Below are 26,248 nucleotides of genomic sequence, written 5' to 3'. Positions count from 1 at the left end.
GCTTGCTTCTTCGAAGCAGTTTTAGGGAAAGCTTATGAACGGAGCCTGGTGTGTAATTCTGAGTTGAGTTAGTATGAAACATAGAGAAGAACAGTATGGATGCCTTAACTTGGTGAATAATAATCTTGCTTTTTCAGATCTGACTTTTGTCAGAAACTGTTGGAATGGTGTATAAACTAGATTCTGATGAGCCGTTAACTTTTGACTGCACATGATATGACGCCAAGATACACAGATTTTGACTGGGCCCTGTCTAGTTGTGGCAGACTGATGGGAATGAATCGCATACAGGAATCCAGCTAACCCGTTTTCGAACCATAATGTTGTGACGGCCAGAAAAAAAAGACGCTCACAGACGATCAGATTTAGGTAGGACACATTCAAGCAGACGGGGAACAAATTTTCGGAATTCGTTCAAAACGTTATTATGTCCATGTACATTCCCTACAACCTCCTGCCCGAATAAGCTACCGTAACCGCTACCGTGCAGCACGAAATAGTTCAGCATGGTTCAGAGCATGGCAAGCACAACGAAGATACACCCATTCGACTGTGTAACGAGGGTCATCAAGGGGGTAACAAAAATCCCGTAACAGCTCGTCTCAGGACCGAGCCTGCTTTGCTCTAAGGTGACTAGCTTCTCAGACGGCTATTCTGCTTCAGAAATGTCCGAGATAGGCGCTGCCCAGATCAACCACCGGCTGTGCAAAAATGTAGTGTTGGCTCCATTAATGCATCAGTTTGTTTCGCCAATTTTGACCGAACTGTGCCTTTGGTTTTCTTTCAGGCATCGGTCTAAGCAACAGATTCAACTATTATACTTATCTTCATTGAAGGATCTGGGAGGGATCCAGTAGCTATTGATAACGTTTCCGGATGTCACCGTTGGACTTCCTCCAACTGCTGGTCGGAGGGAATGGTGAATGAACGCCTCTAGCTTTTGTATATCCTCTGCTCGGCATGGACACATTTCGCAGGTACGAATTTCGGTTGCATCGAAGCTACCAACTTTGTGCGAAAACAAACTCATTTCTTCATGGAAGGATCTTCAACTGTCAGAAGACAGGCCATGTACAGACGATTTGACGTTGAATTTCTTCTTCCACTCCCCTCGCTCACATAATAGGACAAAAACCAGGCAGTTGGCTTGTTCGATCACCTCATTTGTATTGAAAATCTTAGCTTTCTCAGTTCTTAATCCTATCCCATGAGCTAAACTGCTCAACACACGTTCGAGTTCTTCCGGATTCTCTCCTATTACAATGGTGTCATTAGCTTTTCCGGAGTTAGTTAACCGGGTTAGAGGACCCAACTAGAGTATCCAATTAATGCCCATTCAACCGAGCACTCAACAAATTTGAAGGGCACGAATGATGGCAGAAGATAATCTCGAAAACGATATCCAGAACAGTAGTTTCTTCGCCAAACAACTTGATTCAGATCTTTACTGATGAGCAGCGGACCTCAATAAGCCGCCCGGAGACACCGTCAGCTAACAGGATTGTTCACAATCACTGACGACCAACTAAACAAAATTAGGAAGTGGATAAAACACATCATCAGTATGTGTGCGATGTTTGTCACGGAGTATTGCGTTCATAAGGCTCTTCTAGGGTAAAAACTCAACTCATTCGGTTTCGTGTTTACCCTTTTCGTTGAAAAGTTGTACGTTGAAGTATCGTAGCAATGGAGCAGTGCAATCAACGAGGTTTGGATAGGATTTTAAGCCTAATGTGTTGTCCGGATACTGTGTAATGCAATGTCTCCTGACTGGGAAGTGCGAAAGTTAGCCACTTCAGTGAGATGGGCTTCTGTTGACCTTTTGGGTAAATCTCGACCAACCTAGGAACCTAGTCAATTGGCCTGACGAAGCTTTTGTGTCAAAAGCGAAATGTTGCCCAGCAATAAATCTACCGATTGTCACTAAACTTTTTTCGAAGAAAGAAACTGTTCCTTTAGAAGTCCATGTGACTTTGCCAAACGGTGACTTGTTACATAGGTGTCCAAAGTTATTCGCCGTCGTTTTACGTATCTGGTTGGTTGATAAGAAGTTTTGGCGTTTGACCTGGCGATTATCGTGTGTGACAGTATCTGTTGGCTTTTCAGGCGACCGACGATGCGCTTCGGAAGACAGAAATCGTCTCGCGCTATGGTGGAATTTGAGCCTGGTGCGCACAATTGTGTGATCGTACCTAATACGTTTCCAGATTACACAGTTCCATAATTAAGGACTAGGCTTCAATCGATGGGGCCCGTCATGAAAACACCATGATGTAATCTATTTAGGGTGTGGACTTCATTCGGCTACTACAACATCAAGTGTTTTCTGGGATGCTGGAAAAGTGTAATGCCGACAACAAACAGATTAGGCGTGGTGAATCTGATGAGCTGTCACCATATACACAAGACTGGTATGAAATAAACCGGCGTTTATATCTTGTCTGTCAAACTGGCCGTTAAATTCATGCGCCCTTAAAAACTTCTCAACTCGTCTTCCTGGTTAAGTGTTGATATTGTTCATAGATCTCACCCTTTATGGAAAGGACTGATGAGGACTAGGGGGCAAAATTGCCACAGTCCACAAGGGGTACTCCTAAGACGAGCCACCGTGAGACATTGTATTCCAGGCAACACATACGTCGTTAAGCAGTACTCTTTGAGGAGACAGCAGCAGTACATGCTTGAGTAGTCCCTGACAGAATCCGTAAGAAATGTCCCCACCAAGAACCTAGACTCATTATTTTCCGGAGAACGCCAATCGAGTTACTGAAAGCTGTTTGCTGATTCAATTGAGCCTGGATACGCTGATAATTTGGCTAGTAGCGCTAAGAGGAGTGCGAGCACTCCACAAACTGATGAAGAATTTCTTTTACTGGGGATATCAACTTTTGTCCTGGTCATCTTAACCAACAGATCGACAGAGTGCAACATTTTTCAGGGGTGCTGTGGCATGGACGGAACTTTATGTAGGAGGCGTCATCATGTGACTTTCATGGGGGCATGTTATCGGTCGCCAACCAAGTACCACCCAGCTTTTGAGCGAGGGTACGCTTCTAACCTATACAAAGCCAAGTCCAACCTGGAAGGTAATAAGAGGCCGGAAACAACTAAACTGCACCGCCTTTAAGACTGTTAGGTCGCAAAGCAAGGCGCCATCCAAACAATTCAGTAGGACTCATGTGCAGTCTCGCCATTGTTGCTTTGCAAGAACGGTTTGGCCATTCCCCCAAATAGACAACAAATGGACGTTCAACCACACTTATCGCCACAAGAAGGCAGTGAATAGGATCTGCGGTAGCAGGCAAATTTTGAACAATTCATTTGGGTGCTATTAGGCGCAAAGGACGAAGTCACTTGTTTCTAAAGCTTCCAAAGACTTCGTGAAACGTTTGAAGGTAGGCGTGCGTGAACAGAAGAAAAAACATTTTCAGCACTTATGGCAGAACAGTTGATGATAATGCAGCTGTACCAAGATAAAGTGGTTTTCCATGTGTCTGCAGTAGGGAACTAAAACAAGTTACATCCCCGTGTCCAGTAACAGTGAAAATAATTGTAGTGATGGTCTCTCATCCACCTCAAGTATCATAATACTTCTTTGCTCCTTATTAATTCCTTTCATATGACGAATTCTTGAAAAAAAAACTCAGTTTTAGTGCAAAACTTACCAGTTCAAACAGGCGTTTGAACAGAAAAGCCTTCCGTATCGTAAGGGTACGCGGAAAGTTCAGTTCGTAGCAGAGAGTGGGCGCGAAAATAAAATAGTACAAATTGCTCAACGTTACGTTGTTTGGGTATGTGATATAGCCGCTGAAGGTCACTTCAATACACTCGGAGAACGGTGCCAATGAGTGGCGTTCCAGCTCCAGCATGTCCAGCAGTGTACGGTACTCATCAGTCACACTCATGCTTGCTCTGTTTACAGGCAGACGATTACCAGAACCTAGAAAAAGGGTTAAATAAAATGAGCAAATGAATGTACTAACATTCTGAGTGCAGTATACGAGAGTGAACCAACGGAACCTTAAATATCAAAGGAAGGAAACTGGTGTGAATTAGGACATATATGTTTGGTTATAAGGAGGTAAAGTCAGCTGACTGAGACATCACACTGAAATCCTACAGTCGTAATGCGGCTGGCAAGAATGGTCTCATAAGTATTAACAAACCACATACCGTAAGCACCAAACAAAGTTGATCTTATGTCAGGTTTGAAATTTCCGGGATTTTGTCTCAGTAGGTTTGCTCATGAAGAAGACGAGTCATAAGATTAACTTCAAGTGCCCTGTGGCTAAGCCAACTTACACAAGGGTAGGTTTCACTGCAGCTCATGACCGACTGGTGGACATTAATTGTTAGCGCACGATGACATGGATAAACTAAAGCAATGTGGAGATAATAATTATGACAATCTGAGCTCCCAATATTAATGTAGCTGTAACTTATCACTCGCGACTTATCACTTGCGACTATTCTCCATTTGTGATGACGAGTTGCATCAAACAACTTAAGTCAACATCTGTTCAAAACATTTCATCTTCGCTAAGCAGCATTGGTAGTGCACATTTCACAAGTCTCCCTGGGAAATCCAAATTCCGATAGGAGTTTGTGTCCTTGATCATAACCAGAAGGAACCGGAATCACCGTATACCTGCACACCCTAATAAGATGGGAATAAAATGGACTAAACAAACAGACTGGTAAGATAACCAACAAAAATATGCACACAAGCCGTCCACCCAATGGTTAGCACATAAACGTGCGCTACACACTCAAATGGGATTAAAAACACAACCTATAAGTTTGCTAAAAATTTTGATAACCCATCACCGATTAAGCCCTCCTTGGGATTTATCACGAATGCGAATTCCCGGAGTTACTACCTGGCTTATTTCCTACTTGAATATTAAGTTTTACGCATGTGGTCGGATCCAGAACAATTTATGGTAGTATCTTCGCTGGAGGCCTACTCTGACACTTTAATACCGGTCACAGTATCTGTTAACCTACAATCTTAAGGACACATTGAGGAAGGCCCGATCTTTTCAATCCTGATTACCGTGTGCTTACACTGTTCGCTAAAATCGCACGTACGGTTCGTTGGCCATTACCGGAATGTTGTATGTCAAGGAGGGCTGTAGAATGTCAGTACTCCTACGGCCATTGGAATCAAAACGGATCACATGCTTAATCAGAAGTTTTTCAAAAAGGAAACATGAAAAATACCACAAGGTTTAAATCAGCAGATAAGGTTCCGTACAACAGTGAAGACAGGCATCATTACCTCGAAACAATAAGCACACAAAATAGGACGATACGGATTTCTACGATAAACTAAAGACACTTTTTAAACTCTTATTGTCGTAGAATGCAGTACGAAACACTAAGAGGCACCTAAAATGTCCAAAAACTGTCCACAAGACTCTATATTCAGTTGACTTGTGGATTTTAACAAGGTTTCTTCAAAAGATGGTGGGGATATGCAAATTAACATATTGTACGGTGGGAAATACCGCCATATATTTCCGCATAGCGGCACCAGCATCATTCAAAATCATACGGGGTGAGCGAAGCCGTTATTCAATTGTGTTTTACTCCGTTACGTTTTCAACCTGGCTGTGTGCATCGATGACCTTTGAAAAGGCCCTAAATAACCATTGGGATAGAGTGTATTCAACACCGTCACTTTTCCAGCAGTGTGGGATCCTCGGAGGAACACAGTGAACGGTACGTATAACCGGTGCATCAGACTCACAAAATAGTAGACAGACGAATATGATAAAAGAATATTGCACGGGACATGAAAATACGGTGCGTGCTTAGAAAAATAGCCTTGGAAAGACATGTTAAGCAATGACCGTAGAAAAAGTAAGGAACATCTAACATCGCGATCATTGTTTCTACTGACTAAAAGGAATTAGGGAGCATCTAAACATCTACCAGCGTAAACAAAAACAAAAAGGCACGGTAATTGCTAAAAACAGTACAATTTCTGCATTTGCGCGTTTGCTCTGCAGATGTAGCCTTATTAAAGGCTGGCTAGTTAGAGATGAGCGGTTCTCAACATTGGAACGACTGTAAGGCCATTTTTGATAGCGATCTATACATCACTAATAGTATTAATCAATCCATACAAGTGAAACCAAAAGTACTCCATGATTTTTCACTCTGAATTGCGTTCAGCGAGCCCACGGAACTTTTGNTGTTTTATGGTTTATATATATATATATATATATATATGTATATATATATATGGTTTTATGGTAACTGTTTTAAGAAATTTGTATCATAAGTTCGCTTTAGCGTTAACAACATTTGGAGAGTAACATCGTAAGCGCAACTATAACGCTGTGCATAAATGACTAGAAATATGCTTTAGGTTCCTTTATAGCTTCCACTTTTTCGTAGTCGGTCTCCAATATACACAGGTGTGGTACTGCACATTCACACGTAACCGACTTCAGTAGGTTCTGACAAACGATGCACGGAATCCACTAAGATCAACATGGACGTGACAGATAGTCACATAAACACGGTCTAGATCATGCATGTGCATCGATTTCACAGGCAAGGTCACAGGCCACTTTACACTTAGAGCCTGGTGGTGCTATTGAGACCTCAAAACCGGTCAAATGCGAAAACATGGTAGCAACTTCAGTGTTAATTCTAATCTGATCTAATGAATAAATCCTTTTCCATATTAAGCTTGTGTACTTCCAACGCTTCTATGGCGTTTACGTGAAAGCATAACATAACTAGTAAACTCTTAGAAGTAAATTTCGGGTATAGCCTATTCACAATGGAGACCAGTAAATAGACTTATTGTGACGAACAGTGAAAAAACCTTGAAATTTTTTACCTTATGCTGTCAGTTTATTGCTGTAGTATGCTGCGGCAGGACGGACTGCAGTAAGTTGTATTCAGGTGACGGATTTTACCGTTGTTCTAATGTTAAAGCATACTAAACAAACACATGCAAACATTAATACGGATATACAGTAAAGCATATCCTACCCTGGTGGTGCGGGAACTCTGGTGGTCCGCAACTGCCTTTCAAAGATAATCACAAGATGAAAATTGTTTGGGATCGTACACAGGCAAGCACCGACCGAAGGTTGACATATACTAACTGAAAAGCCGAAACGCCCTGTCCCCGTCACTCGTGTCACTTCTAGTCCACTTGATCTAGTGGTCCTTAGGACGAAGCGGTAGTTGTAATCTAAGTGAAAACCGACAAATACACATTTAGGTATCACTTTGGCTTTCAACGGAGACTCCCTTTTATGATATTCTCCAAGTGAATAGGTTGTACAAAGGCCGCCTCATGTTTCAGTTAGTATGATATTCCAGAAATTGCAGTATATTTTCACATTTATGTATATTTTTTCATAATCACAAGGTTGCTGTCGGATCAAGTTAAAACCTGTACTATGCGCATCTGCTAATGAATGAGGGCTCAAAGCGTCGGCACCATGAAAAACGCGCTCAACACTAATGTCGCATCAGTGACTCATTCGCTGCATTAGATCTGACTGCCACACAAGGTCGTGTACACTGACCACCAGACAGTATGAAGTCCTCTATCAAGGTTTGGTGTGACAGAGCAACGTGCCATTTTTACGTTCGATCTATGCACTAAATCGCACTGCACAGCTAATTTTGTTTAAGGGCTGGTAAAATGTTAAAAGCTAGACGGGGCGGCCAGGAAGACCACGGTAACCTCGGGTTCGGATACAAAATTCAAGTACGTTAAGGAAACACTTTTGGGCACAGCGAATGAAGCCTGACAGAACCGCAGTAACCTTCCTGTGAAGTGTTTCAGTGAGCAGAATTATTGTTGTGGGTGGTTGTGGAATTTATCGAATCTTTATCCATGTAACTCTAGTTTGAGCAGCCCTAATTCTGTCCCGACTAGGCTATGCACTTCCAAGTCATAGTGAATGCGAGACACTAAACCACATTCGCGAGAAGTGTTGGCTGGTCCATGTGCACTTTTGTTCGAAAGGTGCAGACCCTACTTCGACCTGACCATGTAACTCTACGGGTTTTCTTCAGTGTCGTTACCGTGCGATCTGAGTTTCTCCTTTGGCTACAGATGTAACCCTGCAAATTACAGAGCTACTCAGCAAGTCCAGTTCATAACCTGACAGAAAACAAAATACAGCGAGTCGAGACCACTTAGGACGATATGTAAAGTGCCGCTGTGCCGGAGTTTCAGCTATTCACATTAAACTCGAATGCGTCGAAGATGCTATGTGAATTGAGCAAGGCTACAGTAATAGGATAGTAGCCTACCAGCGTAACGCCCTCAGGCCCAAATCACACGTCCACGCACAACTTCCGCTGATTGAAGGCTACAGGTTCTTAGGGCGGTGAGAAATTCCTGTGGATTCAATCGATATTTTATCCTGCTGAAAAGACAAAAAGTGCGGTCCAGCTGTGGATCCTTTTCATTTAGTAGCTGAGCGTTATGCCTTTGGGCAGAAGCGGCAAACCAGAAATTTCAGTAGTTCACGGGTAGAGAGGACTGGGCGAAGAACAAATCATGTCTTGTGTCCGGTGATCCGGCTCCCTGAATGGGGACTTCTCAGACGAAAGGGCTATGACGTGGGATCTTTCATTGCTCAGCAGACTAATTCTCGTTCGAATACCGCTGTGTGACTGAAGAAGGATGGCACCATGTCCAGCATTAGCGCGAGTGCTGAACAGTCACGCGTCACCGAATGGCAGAGTCGCTGTTCGAATCACTCTAGGAATCGGTGGAAACACCGGAGAGTCGCGGTTCGAATCACTCTAGGAATCGGTGGAAACTACCAACAAGGATGACAGCGAAACCTTGCTAGTCCATCCTCTACCGTTGGTTACTTTTACTTGAGCAATGAGATTTCTCCTAACCTACCGAATTTGTTTTCTTTGTAGCGATCAGCGGCATGCTATGACACCATAATTTCGTTTCTTTTTTCTTGGCAAGCTCAAATTAACCGCAGTTAGCAAGTCACGTGCTCACGACACTGAAGAAGCAGTATGAAACTATTTCAAAACGGTTGGCTCCCAGTTCAGCTAGTTTATTTTGACTGAATTAGAGTACGTGACCTGGGAGCCACGGATGTGGGTGAGTTCATAAAGTCCGAATACAGTCGTTCGGTGGGAAGGTTGTCCTCTGTGGATCTCCTTCAGAACACGAGCAACACTCACTGGGATTTGTTCATTCCAGTTCCAACAACCCCCGGCCTACTTTCCAACGGGATACATGAAAACCATTTCCATGTCTGAACGACATCAATACCTCAATTGCAAACCAATTTGGTTCTTTCGAGAGACTCACCTGGAACCCAGCTGAATCTCTCGTTTATGATGTTCTCAGGCAACTGAATGTGCTGCACCAGGCCGCCTCATGTTTCAGCCGCTACGATATTTGAAATATCGCAATACATGTATATCTTTATAATGTACTACTCATAAGGTTGCTCATGAGCCCCAAGAAGGGCGAAACCGGTCGTGGGCTGTCGACGGATTTTCAGCAACCTTATGAATAGTACACTACAAAGACATCAATACCTGGCTCGTTATGGAAGTTACGTGAGAGAATCATCAGTGATACTGACAAATATAAATCGCTAATCCATTAAGCAGAGCTGTGATGAACAGCCAGTTTCCCTGCAGCTGAGTTCAAATAGCACGCGTGCATTAGGTTCCAGGTCAGTGGTCCGAATTCAAGCTTGGCACATTGCTCATGCTACTTATATTTAGTAATTGCTACTCTAATAAATGATTGATATGTCAAAAATAAGCCACATTCAAATCATGCTATCGTGGCATACTTGGTATTGCGTTCAACCGAGGTATACGCAACAGTAATAAAAGTGTAGCAACGAAAAAAACTCATCTGAGATTCAGAGAAATGCCGCACTATCACTTATTTTTGAGGAGCATGATCACGAACATAAAAAGTGAATGCAAGCGATGAATGCGAAAGAGTAACAGGACAGGAGAATAGAAAAGAGAGAAACGTCTCGTTCGAAATCATGCCAAGAACAGTTCCAGTCTGATGAGATGATTTCCAGAGTATGTAAAATAAAAAAATGTAGAAAAACGCGTCTAAAGACCAACAACCGAAGGAAGGACAAACAATGTTGAATGCTCTCCAAGGCGCGGTAGGCACTAGCACAGTCAAGACTCGCGCATCAGGCATAAAGTGTCCGTCATACTGGGTCTGGTGTGAGATTAACTGGCAAAAATGTACGTTCAACGCCATGTGCCACGTATAAAAGTGTCATGAGTACGCAGAGAGCCCACAATGACAAGCAAACACAAGTCACTGACTGCGACCTTAGGAAGTCCCAGTCCAATAACAGCCTTAGCGGATTAAGCCAAAGCAGATCCTCGATAAGAGATGAACATCGGTTGGTGAACCAAAACGTCGATATCACAACCGATGGCATGTAGGGCTGAGATTGTGGCCAAGAAATGTTCATCAGCACCATACTTCTGCTTCTTCTCATTCCACACTATCTCTCCACGCCCATCCGAGACTATGCTAACGTCTATTACGGTTGAATTACGGTAGAGGAAGTTCGTCGTATGATCCGTTTCATGGGGAATACGTCCCTAGGCCTGGAACAGCTCACACCCGGGACGCTCCGCCGGTTCAATGCTAATGTGCTCGCTGGATATTTAAGTTTTTCTTGTTATCTGGAGGTTGTCTTCCACATCTTTTTCGGGCCCGTGTTACTCCATTTCCGAAAGTCCCACATCTAACATCACCAGATCAACTGAGACCGATCTCCGTGTCGTCCATTCTTGTCCGTTGCTTCCATAAGGTGCTTGCTGATCGCTCGAGTCGAAGATTGCAACTGTTCTCACTTCAGTTTGCATTTATGCATCGAGACGGTTGTTTGGAAGCCACATCGCTGTTACATGCCCTGCTTCGTCACTCATCGGCGACTGCTTCTAACCTCAGCTTGGCGTTTGTCGATAAATCGAAAGTGTTCGATTCGGTTTCGCATGACACAATCGTCAGATCTGCCGAGGCCTTTGGAGCTCTGTCACCTCTTGTTCGATATATCGCATAGTCCTTTGAATTTGTTGTGACAGTTTTCCCCAGTTCCGAGGTTCACTGCCACAGAGGATGGAGGCAAGTAGACCCAATCTCTCCATTATTATCCATTATGGCAATGGATGAGGTTCTTCGATTGTCGATGCCCCAACAGGGATACCAGTTCCATGACACCTTAGTAGATGGTTTTGCTTCCGCTGACGACTGGGTCGTGTGTGCAGAAAGTCAGGCACGCCTTAAAGAGAAGCTTGAAGCTGCCTCGGTCGAGTTGGGAAGAGCTGGCATGAAAATAAACGCCCGAAAGACTATATTGATTGTTATTTTTGGGGACAGGGAACTTCGGGCAACAGCAGTCTTAGTAGAACTGTTTCGCATTGCCAAGGACCTAATCACTCCTCTGGGTCCGACAGACACTGCAAAATATTTGGGCATTCCCTTTACCTCCAAGGGGTTAGGGGTCTTCAACCACCGACAGCATCTGCTCAAACTGCTCGAAGAAGTGACGCGTGCCCCGTTGAAGCCGCATCGAAGAATGGATATCACGAGGAATTACCTGATACCAAGGTTGACATATTCGCTCGTGCTCGGTCAAGTACACCGGAGCACGCTCGAAAGATTGGACAACTACATCAGGCAATATATTCGTGGCTGGCTACGTCTACCGAAGGAAGCCCCTATCAGCTACATCCACGCCGGTAAACCACATGGGGGACTTGTTATCCCAATTCTGAGTGCAACAATCCCAATGCAGTGGAGAACACGTATGGAAAAGCTCCTTTCTACTCAGTGCCGAGTATTACTCAACGTGGTCAACGATTCCGCATTTGGCAAAATTGCTCGAAATCTCAGCCTTCCGATCCGAGTCCATGGTGCATGCGTAAACACCAAGGAAGAGCTGGTGGCTGCTTGGGGTGATAGTCTGCACAACAGCGTTGACGGTCGCGGTTTACGAGAGTTGGTCACTTCGCCTCTCTCGAATCGATGGCTCGTATTTCCAGAACGAGTGTTTCCTCGGATCTTTATCCGCGGTATCCAGCTCCGATACAACCTGCTCAGGATGAGAGTTAGAAGCGCTCGGCATGGTCATGGTGGCCAGACGATCTTATGTCGTGGAAACTGTGGCCAGCCGGAGAGTTTGGTGCTGGATCACGCATGATGCCAGATGTGCTCTTCATAATCGGGTTGCAAGGGAACTCGCGAAACGTCTCCGTCGACTGGGATACACCGTCTTCGAGGAGTTGAGAGCACCTACTTCGACGTCCTTCATCAAACCCGACCTAATCGCTGTTCAAGATCGCCGTGCAACTGTAATAGACGTCAGCATAGTCTCAGATGGGCGCGGAGTGACTGTGTGGAATGAGAAGTAGAATGTTGCAGAATGGTGCTGATGAATGTTCCCTCGCCATAATCTAAGCCCTACATGCCATCGGTTTTTATGTCGACTTTTTGGTTCACCAACCGATGATCATCTCTTATCGGGGGATCTGCTTTGCTTAATCCGCTAAGGCTGTTATTGGACTGGGACTTCCTAAGGTCGCAGTCAGTGACTTGTGTTTGCTTGTCATTGTGGGCTCTCTGCGTACTCATGACACTTTTATACGTGGCACATGGCGTTGAACGTACATTTTTGCCAGTTAATCTCACACCAGACCCAGTATGACGGACACTTTATGCCTGATGCGCGAGTCTTGACTGTGCTAGTGCCTACCGCGCCTTGGAGAGCATTCAACATTGTTTGTCCTTCCTTCGGTTGTTGGTCTTTAGACGCGTTTTTCTATATCAAATTTTTTTTACATACTCTGGAAATCATCTCATCAGACTGGAACTGTTCTTGGCATGATTTCGAACGAGACGTTTCTCTCTTTTCTCCCATATTCTCCTGTTACTCTTTCGCATTCATCGCTTGCATTCACTTTTTATGTTCGTGATCATGCTCCTCAAAAATAAATGATAATAGATTAAAAGTGTATCACCGGAAAAAGACCCTACTGGACAATAATTTTATCAGTTTTAATTTTTTTTTCAAGTGAGAGGAGCGACGCACTCATATGGAATCTCTTCTGCAAGCACGCTTCCATACGCCCCCTCGATAGAAATCCCCTGCGGATGAAAGGGGCTGAAATAAATTAACGGAAATGAAGGCTGAGGTACGGAAAGTGGGAGAATTTTTCAGTTGCATAGAAGAGAAGTCTGCTAGATTAGCTACTTAACTGATTCTTTCCTGTTGTTTTCCTAGCAAACGATCAATGTTCGGTGATTAAAAAGCATGTAAGGTGTCGATGCTACGTGTCGTTTGACCGAGATACATTCGACTATACTATCGGAAATACAGGCCGCCTTGCTCACGTGTCTCAAGGTGAGAACCCCATATCTCGTATGCGGCTCGGTTTCCGGAACCCGGTATCGATTTATTGGCATTCCTTGCTTACTCAGACCAAACAGAACCCGTTGCGCATGTTGTTCGATCTGATATAGCATATTAACCACGCGTAAGTAACCAGAGTTAGAAGACAAATATTTTGGTTGGAGAAATAATGAATAAACAGACCATGTAAACTACTACTTACAACCCAGAGGGAAATCAAGTGAGGGCGAAACCAAACTGATCTCACATGAAACCTACTCGCCTCTACGAATTCGTATGGTTTTCAAATCAAACACTTTTTGCGAAACTCCAACATTTTTATCAATCTCTAATGTGCTCCGGTTAAGCTATTACAACTCTGTCGTTTGTGTGGCTTTCTATGATCTAACTTATGATATCACGCATAAATGTGCTTTGTTCACACACTATGGTGTCTTAGATGGAAAACCTATCTCCTTTTTCCCTGAGGATCCGGATCCAACCAAACCGAACGACATAAATGGATATGCGGCTAAGAAATCGATTAGCGTTTGGCCTAACGTTTCGACTTTTGAGTAACTTCACCGCAGCATAGAAAACCTTGTTCAGCACGGGTCAGGCAAGATGCACATCGATTGCATCCAGGGTTGGCAGTGTGTTGGAATATTGGTGAAAGGAAGAAGGCCTCCGCTGCGGAGTTATTTATTCGAAAATGCCAAATGACCGGTTACAGACCATTGAACAGGGAAGCAAAACTATAATCTGCATCTTAGTTACGAAAACTGGACACCGATCTTCTCCCGAACGAGTCTTCTTGAACTTTCCTGGAGATTCACTGACTCCACTCATTCGTCGGTCAAATCCAAGCAAATGTTACAAAGTGGCTCCACGAATTCCGCAACAGATCTCCCTTCTTCAATTGACGCAAAGCGAAATTCTACGAACAACACATACTACTCGCGTGCTTCCCCACCAGTAGTATCACTGTTACATTGGTAGCTCAGATGTGTTGACTTATGACCGATGTGATGGTTATTATTCTGTTGGCCGAACATGACCTTGCGGTGGCTGGTTGCCACGCTGCCCGACTGAAGCACGGGGGCTGGGGTACTTCCCCGCTGCCCAAGCCTGGACAGGAGCGGTCGAGATGCAGAGGTTGAGCTCGAACCACGGGTATCAAGTTCGCTACTTCAAACTCGATTAGCAGCTACATAAATTATGACGTTTGAGGCTCAAAAAGAATTTGGCTGTCGTTCGGGCCCATAGTTGAGCGAAAAACCGAAAGGCTAGGTTCTGTTTCTTGGAGCCTGCTAGGAGAACTTTTGATGAACGATGGATATCTCAAGTGGTATATCTTGGAGACCACACCAAATGGTTTTAGCAGAAAGGAGGGTTCCTGATGGCAGGTGACTGGGGGAAACTCAGAAGTCTGCTTACAGCTATGAAACTAGGATCGTCCGTCTCTTTTTAAATCATAAGTGTAGTCAAAAGCAGAGTACCTGTGGGATTTTGTTGTTATTGACGAACGATAGATGGGAGAACACCTTGTTACCAAGGGGGGCAGCTAGTACCGATTCTGACGCGCTACTACAGACTGCAATACATTAGCACAGCACAATTTGCCAAGTGAATGGATAATAGCAGTGACTAACTCAAGTTTGAACAACGCCAATAGGACTGTGTGACATGTCAAACCGGCAAGTTTGCTTTGGTCCAGTCGCATCCGTCCACATTATGAGCATTCGCTGTAAGTCCAAACTTTGGAACTAGAAAATATGGTCCAAGTTGGGCAGAGAAGCATCTTGTACCAGAAGATGAAGTAGCGAAAAAAAACCAAGCCAATTCTCATTACTTTTTTCTACGATATTCTACCAGATTCCGCCATTTTTGAAACAGGATGGAAACTTTGCTTCAATTTTGTAATTCATTTTCAAATGAGAATATTTTTGTGAGCACTGAGGATACACCCTAGAACCCTACATTTTCTACCAAAATACCTTGTTTTGGAATTAATCAGTATAAATTCTCGGTCAGACACCATTCAAACTACATTCGTAAATTTTCCTCGCGCGACAAGGTCGAAGGAGGCCTTTAATGGAATGGTAAACTGAGGTAGGCAACCAGTTATATGCTCATATCCACCAGGGGACGCATAGTGCACAGTTATGAGTATGCGACTGTTGAACAGCCTATAAACAATTCATACGAGAACGGTGTTGATACTTGTGCTCGTGAAGAAGATAATGAAATATTACCAAGAGGCAGAGTGCAAATCATAAGAAGACGTGAGGGAAGTGGTTAGCAGCAAGGTAACTACACTTTCAAACAACACCAAAATAATCATATTTGACCAGGACGGATTTGGTGGGCCTAGTTCTCACCATATTCACGGAAACTTCCAAACACAGGTACAGAGGAAATGAGTGTTGCCAGTGACAAACAGCTGTACCTGGTACGTCTGGGTGCACAGTTGCGCTGGATGTTGAATGGAGACAATTCATTTAAACAGCGCAGACATGGCCAGGACAGGCTGGGGTTTCGATGTATCTTAGCAATAGTCGGAATAAAACTGTTCAACATTGGGCCATGTGATAAGCAGTTGTGTCAACAAATTGTCGCGCTGTAGTGGGTAGCCACCATGGGACGTCTAGCATAAATGATACGATACATACGAGGTGCAGATGTGGCCAGCAAGCCAGCCAGCCAGCTGTCATTCTCACCAACAGCCTAAACAGTGGGCATAAACAACAGTGCTTCGGATAACTGCAGACAGTAAGGCGATAAAATGTGAAGGGGACGAGGTTTGAGGAATCGACCTCATCGGAACAGTTAGAAGACATAAGTTGCGCGGTGTTATTGGTTCAAATTAATTTCATCACTCGCAGACGTAAAGCACTCAACATTTATGGTAAAAATAAGCCAAATGCGTCTAGGGTAGGGGTGGTTTCGTTTCATTTCCAAGGCGGCTTGAATCAACAGGTTTTCGGTGCACAGTTTGAGTAACTGTGCTTTTATCAACATCGCTTCACAAGAAGCTAGTACTTTGGAGTTCCGATTGCGTAGCATACGGCAAAATCATAAACAGAGTCATTCAGGTGTTCGTCTCAGAGGTACGTTTTGCAATCGATGACCCTCATTTCGGTCTCGTTGCACATGATGTTGACGCGTTGTGTTGCACGGCCCGTGATTTCGGGTACGCTTCGAGACGTTCATCAGTCCTGACGATGATAAAGATGCCACTGTAGCTGACGACTGATATGCGAGCTACAATAACCACTCAAAATTAATGATACGATACGAGGTGCAGATGTGGCCAGCAAGCCAGCCAGCCAGCTGTCATTCTCACCAACAGCCTAAACAGTGGGCATAAACAACAGTGCTTCGGATAACTGCAGACAGTAAGGCGATAAAATGTGAAGGGGACGAGGTTTGAGGAATCGACCTCATCGGAACAGTTAGAAGACATAATTTGCGCGGTGTTATTGGTTCAAATTAATTTCATCACTCGCAGACGTAAAGCACTCAACATTTATGGTAAAAATAAGCCAAATGCGTCTAGGGTAGGGGTGGTTTCGTTTCATTTCCAAGGCGGCTTGAATCAACAGGTTTTCGGTGCACAGTTTGAGTAACTGTGCTTTTATCAACATCGCTTCACAAGAAGCTAGTACTTTGGAGTTCCGATTGCGTAGCATACGGCAAAATCATAAACAGAGTCATTCAGGTGTTCGTCTCAGAGGTACGTTTTGCAATCGATGACCCTCATTTCGGTCTCGTTGCACATGATGTTGACGCGTTGTGTTGCACGGCCCGTGATTTCGGGTACGCTTCGAGACGTTCATCAGTCCTGACGATGATAAAGATGCCACTGTAGCTGACGACTGATATGCGAGCTACAATAACCACTCAAAATTTGGAATCTATTTTGAAACAGACGAAATTCAAGTGCCGTATGATATAATGTATGATATATACTACGTGGAGTACACACAATACAATGTTACATAGATATAACATAAAATGAAGGAATATCATATACAAAAATATAGCATAATACCACATAATTTAATTTAATAATAATATAATATGGCGCGGCTCAAGGCGGACTGAAGTTTGTGCTTAAGTGAGATCTCATCTACCGCCGAAAACGATAGGTTAGAGAGGAAAAACTCTAACTGGAAGGAATAACAGTGGCACTATCCTGGATCTGTGAATACTACTGTCAAAAAGTCTAACACGCCAAACAATGTAAGAGCGCATTTACCATTTTAGCTTGAGCACATGCTTATTCGCAAACGTAGTCCGAGCTAATGCGATCAGAGGTTGGTCAGCATGGTGAGCTAGAAAGAATGTTGTACTCGTTGATCACATCTATCAGCTTTTCACTAGTTGCATTTTATCACGTAATCGTAGAATCACGATTAAGTGCACCTAATAAACCTCTTCATAATCACACCGAAAACCCTAACTCGCCAGAGTGAGGTAGATTTTTCGACTTTCAGTAAAACTTGTTGCTGTTCATTTTTCAGCTGGTTTGATGATGATACGACTCTTTAGAATAAAGATACTAGTACACAAGAATGTGTACAGTGAAGCTGATGCAATTTAGAACCGTTAAGTTCTGGAAGTCCCTCGGTTCGTAGTGGCACTTGCTTTTTTCGAGTACATAGTGGAAGGACAAGCCCGATAAACGTGAACAGACGGGGAGGAAACAAAGTTGTGCACTTCAACCCGTATTCTTCAAAAACTTGTTTAGTTCAAATTTACCAAGCAGCATACGAGCGTTTGCGCTTCTAAGACTGTTTTTCATGTTGCTTACAGCCACACAAGAGTCAGGCTACGATTATTCAAACTACAGACGCTCAAATCAACGCCCTGAAAAGCATGAACTTTCGGAAAGTGTCTACCACTCACGAGTTGCAAGGAACAAACCTGTTATCGTGGTCCTGTCGCACCCAGGTAGCTTTGAAAAGTCACATACACAAACGAAGATGTGTACAGATGTTGTGGGAGCCAAAGCTGCTTCCGATATCGTATATCAACAGGTTAGATCGGATTCCCTTTGATAAACTTATCCATTAGTAACAATACAGAACGCCACGTCAGAGTTCATGCTAACTCCCCGCATCCTCTTCTGTCTCCGCTGGAGTCACTGATGGCTTTTCACGCCATTATTTCGCCTTTGCTTTCAGTGTCTTCAGATCTTCTATTCGAAACTCTCTGTGTTGACTATTACCGAAGGACGCCTAACCTATGCGAACATATCTATACAATCGGACTACACAGATGATGTAGTGCGATCTAGGCAGAACCCTGATGCAGTACAACATATTAAAATAAACTGTGAACAAACATCGGTGCAGAGTGGATGGCACCTTTTCACACTGAATTATTGCCCCAAATTTACTGAGCCTTTGTGAGAGGAAGGCTGGAAGCCATGAGTTACCGTGCATACTTCGAAAGTGCGCAAACAGCACAAACAAATGTGGCGTTCTCAGTCCACGGATCCCCTGTTGCTAGTGTGACAAGAGGTTTGTTGCAACGACGAATACCTCAGACAGTTTTGATGAAAACCTACCTGGTGTGCGACAGCTATCTAGAAAGCGTATTTCGCACCGGACAGTCGTAAATCAGAAGCAATATGGCAATGGTGTCACACGCAACATGAGGAAACGGAACTGTAACAATAATTACACTTATAAGCTACGCTGGTTAAGTCGTTTCTGACCAGATAAAAACAATTTTTTCTGCCGGATCCAAGTTGAATAAAATGCGGTTGACTAGAATTTTCGGTTGGAACCGCAAACACAGTGTGAACTTGGGGGACTAGAAACTTGGCAGCTGTGATCCGGGTTTTTTCAGGGGTATTTTTTGTTTTTCCTTGATATCATTAACAGTTTTCAGTTCTTTAGAGTAGAGAGGATGCAATTCGAATGTCGTCAGCCGGAGGTATGAACATAATTGGATATTCGAGTAGGAAGTAATGATAACGGGGACAGCAGCACATATATGCATAGGGCGATTAATTCACGGAAACTATCGTTTCAGGTCATAACTTCCATAAGAAAAAATGTTCAAAACAAGTTTCCGGATGGGGGAAAAACTTACCCAGACAACTGGGGGATTTACTCCCCTCAAGCCCAAATCGAGAACCTTTTAAGCTAACCATTTCCTTTAGTTTTCCTGGGAGTGCTATCTGCCCAACACGACGATTCCGGACTTCGGTAACTGACTGAGAACCATCTGAATTCTGTGTTGTTAACGGGGTCGTGAGGACATCTGCATTCTCCATCTCCAAATCACGCCGCCCTGATGCCAGATCAACGTGCGAAGGACACTCTGAATCACCCTGACTTCTGCGACGCATCCGTTTCTCGGAATCTAGCACTTCGCGACGCTTCTTCAGTTCTGCCAGCAGCGGAGCTCGAGCAGTCCCCATCCTTTGGTTCCTCCACAAGCGACACCATCGATTAACAGCCAGATACGACCACAGTTTGAGAAACAATACAGTGTATACCATCAGGACGGGGGAACTGAAAACTGGGGAAATCAAAGTGAAAATTTCAAGGTTAACCAATAGCCAAAAATTCGAAAGGGAAACTAGCGGAGTGGGGCTACTCGGATGGTACCTGCGGTGGCAACTAGATTATCATATGTAAACCCCCAAGCCTCAAAATACTTTTCTAATATTTGCCCGCCTATATAACTGATAAGTTCCATTTCTCCAAATGTCGATACAAAACATCTTTGTGATTGGATAAACGGATCCGAAATCATCGAAACAAGCCTTCACACGGATTTACAGCGATTAAGGAACTGAAAATTACTACTGACTCTTCACCAACTTTATGTTTGATTGGATTGTGGGCCAATTCTGCTTCATTAGTTTTCTCCTCAACAAGTGTCTCATTCAATGGTCGTACCTAAAATAGATTTGATAAAAATGATTGTCGACGCAGCAGTGTTCAGATCGATCTTCGTGTTCTGTGTATTATGCTGTTCGACGAAGCGAGTAGTTCGTCACATTAGTGGGACTTTATCTTCCGGAATTTCTATGACCTCTTCGACCGTATACCTGTATTCCCACTAGCAGAGTAGTTGGTCGAAATCACAATGCGACCGGAGGGATCTGAATACTCGAGATACAAGGTAAATTCGTCTTTGTTACGATATTTGACAGCCATTTCATCTTTTGATATCCATATCCATGAAACTGTACACAAGTGACCATCGGAATGAAGCTTGAAAAAAGGGTTACCGGGATGAAACCTCAGGCTTGTGATACAACTCGGCTCTTCGGGCATTGAAGAGAGTTAGGATAAACATCTAAGATGGATAGATACTAATTAAATAGCGTTCAGCAACTTTATTGACAGTACTTCTCAGTTTTTCAGGTCCTCTTCACTCAAACGAAGCAATCTTCATTAGAAAGTTGGTTCAAAACGAAACTTGTAGGCCTCATATACCATGTGAGTGCATCGGACGATCACGCATTTTCACTCATAAGAGCTTACGTAGACACTGAGAGAATCGGAGCAAAACCCAACACTACTATTCCAAAGCCCGACAATGACTGTGAAGTCATGATTGAGAACTAAGTGAATATGTCCCATCAAACACCAGTAAATTTAGAGCAGATGCGGATACAGTGTTGCTAGTGGTGAAAAAGTATTAGATGATTTACTGTATTTGGAACTACCACTGCCGTTGAAACAAAAATATGGACTGATGATTGTTGTTTCAGAAAAAATCTACATCGGGTCTGGTTTTGAGGAATAACGGGATATTTGTACTTAGTGGCTGCTGAACAGATCAACAGCCACCTGATCAACAACGAATAAACTCACCCAAGCTACCAATATACAGTGGACAACATTAATGAGGGATTCAAGTGAAAACAATCCTCTCTAGGTCTACGTATCTTTTACAATTGGCTTCATATATATTTGTCTGTCTTGGTCATAGCCTGGATTTTAGGCATTCATTATCGGTTCAAATGCTGTTGCCTTAGAAGAGCAGTCTGCAGATGGCCTGATGTATTTGAAGTAAATCAAATGGTAAAAAACTGCACCACAAGGACTTTTATCTTCTATCGGGATGTACATCATCGCCATCATTATTGTCAGCTGTAAGAACCGCGTACTCGTCGTACACTGGTTGTAGCTGCCACAGTTCCGTTCACCGATGATTGGGGGGGATAGGTAGCTGCGCATTGCACGCGCGAGCTGGTAAATTGGTGCATAAATCCAGCACCGTCAGTGGGTTGTCAAGCAGGGGAGTGGAAAAGGAGCTATGCATTGAAGGCAATAGCTTTGATGCATGAGCGCCATTGAGGGCGCGACTGGGCCATGTCTGATAATGTCTCTAGCCATTGATGTGGCCCGTCTCGGGGTCCCCAACAAAAAAGACGGCAATTACCAGCGCAGCTGAGTTTGCTGGTAATGGCTTTCATACTTCCCTGCCAAGTCATTGTTTGACCGCCTCTAGATCTCTTCCACCCTTCACGTGGTTGTGCGAAAAGAGCCCTTCGAGGAAGTCGGTCGACTGGCATACGCAACACGTCGCCAAGCCAGCGCAACCTATGCAGTGTGATCAGCTCATCTATCGAGGGTGAGTTATTTCTCCCGAATACCATTCGACGTACTTCAGAATTGCTGATCCGGTGTTCCCACCAGATTCGGGCAATGCTCCGAGGACATCGATGGTCAAACACTGAAAGTCTTTTGACGTCCTCGGCGCGCAGCGGTCAGGTTTCTGATCCATATAGTAATATGGAGCGCACCGCAGCATTGTAAACCCGACCCTTGTACATCAATCAGTCATTCTTGAAATGCAAATAGAGAAGTGAAATTGAATCTATTATTTCTGCTAGTAAAAGATCACTTATATGATTTGTAGAATGGGCGGAAAAAGCTAAGTGCTTTATTCTTGACAAGATGGTTAAAGACCAATTTTTGGAGAATTACTCAATCTGCGAAATGATCAGCTTCATTTGACAAACTGAGAATTGTGTTATATGAGCTTTTAAAGTCAAAACGCAGTGTAGTGGAATAAGATGCTATAATCTGACGTTTCGGTTACTGTGGGTAACGTTTTTCAAGGATTTCTACAATCGATGGATTGTTGCCCGTGACAATTGAAACGTCGAAGAATGGCATCTCATTCCATTACGCTGTGTTTTGACATTAAAGGTTTCCATGTTATACACCGGAAGGCGCTCAACGTTTTCAGCAACCTCTAAGCCGAGTTTCGCCTGGAAATCCTAAGCCTTATAGACAATAGGAATTCTATTTTTTTCGTGTAACTTCATCCCATCACTTTATCCAATCTGGCTCCGGAAACACCCAGGTAAGTGCGAATAAGATAAAAACAAAGCCAACCTCTGTTCTGAACGACCGGAAATTGCGTGTTGATAAAATGAACCTGGACACGACAGGAAATCACGTTAACTATCCATAGAAGAGCTTTTCTACAGAGATGGTTCTACGCACGCATCNATCGGAAGAGCGGAGAGGTAAGAACTTTATGGTTCTTTTCAGAGCGGGTGCAGCCCATGAAACTTTAGCGTAAAAGAGAGAAACGCGAAAAACTTAGCTCTTCATCTGGACTCGAAAAACCTTACGTCGGTTCGCAGGCAATTCCAATAAGAACTGACTACTCCCTGATTTTGCCCAAAGCTCCAAAGCTGCTTCGAACCGAACAGTCGCTAGGGTACTACAATCCGATATTATTCAGTAATCGTAGCATACAGGTAATAAGTTAGAAAAGGAACTACGTTAAGATCAACAGTTAATTCTCGAAGCAACAACACCTGCAAACCGTGGATACCGTGACGGATTCTGATAGTGAGATTATATGGGTTTTGCAGATTGAGAACGGCAAGCGAATGCACATGGCTAGATGGTTGTTTAACAAACCTCTTAAGCTTATCATAACCAGAAGATGGCCTACATCGTATCTAAGTTAAGTGGTATGCAATAAAAACCCCTAACTGGATCTGATCACTACAATGATCCCTTTTGGGTAGTCTCATCACGTCTCTGTTATGGCCCTTGTGAAATGATTTATTATCTTTCCACCACAACAGTAGTTAGGTACAAGATCTCTCCAAGTCACCTTCAAAATTATCAGTAACATTACCCACCCACTATTTGGACTTGTATTGAGAAACCAAATTCGATTTTTCACACTCTCTGGGGGAGCCGTCCCTCTAATATGATCCTTCCTCTTACGTCCCGTAGGTGATCATAACAGAAACAGTTTGGTGTATTGTGATAAACGGAACAGATGATTGGGTGGGCGGAGGATGCTACTATTTTTCTTCTAATATTGACTGGCCGTTTCGCATTTTGAACAAAATGGTAATAGTGCGTGAATTAAGGTTGTGTACAGAATGAGTAAATTATTTGTTCTACAATCTGCAAGCTAGATCATCCCGGAATGTAGGGACTCATACTAGTAAAGTTTTTTTCGGTGTGTGCACGACACAAAGATTTATAAACGTACGCGGATTGAAATCGTGCATCAAAATGATCACAGTTGGGAAGGTCAGCACACAGAAAAGGTTGATGCAACCTAATCCGAGGGCCATATTGTGATGGAGCCTTCCTTGAACGACGGCGTATTCCAGAAACCAGGCAGCAATGATGAACAGATTGCAACCTGTGAAATAATTTACAGTAATCAGACTGAAATCAGGAAGAGGAACTTGGTGCTCGGTTAACCATACGGTTAAAAGAAACTGCGCAGCCGTTCATCTACGCAAGGTAACCTGAAAAGAACTAGTGACTACGTACTTCAGTCGGTTATAAGGGGTATTTTTAACATTCAGGGAAGATTCTTTACCCTATACTCAACGTGAATTGAACCGTTCTAATCTGAAGGGACAAAATACTTTCGTAAGCCAGTTCATTTCACTTCATTAGCAAATCCAATGAGGCTACCGAACACTCAGTCAGAGGCTTTCCAGGGGGTTGACGTATAGTTTTAATTCAGCTGCAACCCCACAGAGCCTACCAATCGATCGACGATATAGAGATAACCGAAAGACCGGTTATCTTAACAGGTCCGACTATATATGTGATGTCTGGTAGGGCAATCCAGTTTAATCAGGTTAGGGGATTCAAGAGACGGGTTTTCGGTTGATGCAGGTTGAATTATCCAGCCAATGGACACTAAGTGACATAAGCGTCAAGTCGACCTCTTTCTTGGTTCCAAAATGTTCCAGTAGATCTTTTTGAACACAATGCATACGTGGCTGGAAATGTTCCGGCCCGTGCAACCTTGCCTTGAAAATCTTGATAGATGAGGTCCTACATAGTTGTTAGATATGGAACAGCGTCAAAGCGGTTATGTCCGGTTAGTCTAGACTGTACGTAAATCTCTAACTCCCAATGTAATGGTGTGAAAATAGAAAAAGTTGAGTAATTGAGACCAACACGGCAAGCAATGAGCGATAAGCTCTAGTCATTTTTCTCAAGTTCTGCTTATGTAAACTTATTTTGTTCAACCGCTGTGATAGCTTCAGTGAATTCCGTCTTGAAAATCATACCAGCAGAAGACAAGTGGGTGCCATTTGGGACTTGGTATTATTCACTCGTTGTAAGTTTTCTTTAACTTATGTTTGTACGGGATGATTCATCCACTCGGCAGACTCTATCAACATTTCCGTGCGCCTGTTCACTAGTGGTTCCACCAACGGCACTTTGCCAACGGCAGAAAGCGTCACACTAACACACGCACTCTCCGATAAATATCAGACAAAATCAGGTTCCCAGCAAACACAGTCAGGTAGTCTACGGTGTCCAAAGTGCATGGCAAATATGGTGGCAACCCACCAAATTGCATGTGAGACACGACCAAGGTTTCGACAGAGAGCACAACCACCCGAACGCACATAAGAGGCAATGGTGTCCTACAGACTGGTGTACAGAAAAACAACAAACTCGATCAATTTAACTTACATAACAACAGGCCCAAGGCATAGTACTTATCTGGTGTTTGAAGAATAAATCGTAACCAGGCCGTTGGATCCATCACGACACCGTACCTGTATGAAAGTGAATAAAGTACCATCACACTGAGTCAACACACGTGAGGCGATTCGATTCAAATCGGTGCTCCCAATGCCTTCATGGAGGATAAGTCTGACTGAATTTAGGTGGAGACTACCGCAACAGAAAATGTATTTGATCGGTGCTTCAGGTGTTCCCTTTCATGAAAATCGATGTAACTTTTTATTCAATGTATTGTTTACCTAATTAGTTCTGGTTCTGCTGACAAAATAAGAGGAAATCACTCTGCACCGAGCAACACTCATACAACTGGCGTCGCCATGACATTTAAGTACTACTTTTTTCGCAAAAAAAAGTAAATTTGCCCGTTTTTCCAGGATAGCTTCTTCAGATAAGATGAGCGTGAATAATTTTGCTGCCCACTGGTCTAGAAATGAACAACGTAAATGTGAAAATTAGGAGGACTGCCAACAACAACAAGCCGAGACCAAAAACATCGAGCACACAAAAACGGATAAATTAGCTAACCTCTATCGCCGAAAATCAAATATTTTTGTGCGGAAAACGGAAAGTTTCAGGGCGGGACATATCGGTTCCATGCTAAAACTCAGAATAAACTCCAAGGGTGCTAAATTCTTTAGCAATAGTCCAATTATTTTTATCCGTATGTAAAATGTGACTTTTAGAATGTTCATAAAGCATTCTTGACAAGTTTCCCGTGATAAGTTCCTTGAATTTTTGTCGTCATCACTGCAGAGCCTCCACCAGCTATTCTACACACTCTTCGGAGACTTGCATTCTTCTCGTATTGTCATTCTAAAGCTTACGTACTACGCCTAT

At 43.5% G+C, this 26,248-nt stretch overlaps 2 protein-coding genes across 2 annotated transcripts in view; one reads left to right on the top strand and one right to left on the bottom strand.

The window, feature by feature from the left end:
* T265_00227 (hypothetical protein) overlaps positions 1 to 11,069 on the top strand; it is a gene marked incomplete at both ends in the record, with an annotated part of 30,784 nt that extends 19,715 nt beyond the window's left edge. Inside the window, one exon of the mRNA XM_009163935.1 lies at positions 10,696 to 11,069. Within this exon, the coding sequence (XP_009162199.1) occupies positions 10,696 to 11,069 (374 nt within the window). The remainder of the gene's footprint in view (positions 1 to 10,695) is intronic.
* The window catches only part of T265_00228 (hypothetical protein), a gene marked incomplete at both ends in the record, with an annotated part of 42,650 nt that overhangs the window by 13,038 nt on the left and 3,364 nt on the right, over positions 1 to 26,248 (bottom strand). The window contains 4 exons of the mRNA XM_009163936.1: positions 3,666 to 3,940; positions 19,503 to 19,934; positions 23,901 to 24,056; positions 25,358 to 25,443. Coding sequence (XP_009162200.1) covers positions 3,666 to 3,940; positions 19,503 to 19,934; positions 23,901 to 24,056; positions 25,358 to 25,443 — 949 coding nt within the window. The remainder of the gene's footprint in view (positions 1 to 3,665; positions 3,941 to 19,502; positions 19,935 to 23,900; positions 24,057 to 25,357; positions 25,444 to 26,248) is intronic.

The sequence above is a fragment of the Opisthorchis viverrini genome (genome assembly GCF_000715545.1).
Source record: "Opisthorchis viverrini unplaced genomic scaffold opera_v5_2, whole genome shotgun sequence".
NCBI classification, from domain to species: domain Eukaryota; kingdom Metazoa; phylum Platyhelminthes; class Trematoda; order Opisthorchiida; family Opisthorchiidae; genus Opisthorchis; species Opisthorchis viverrini.
The sequence above is the reverse complement of the archived record's forward strand: the minus strand, read 5'-3'. Positions and strand labels throughout refer to the sequence as shown.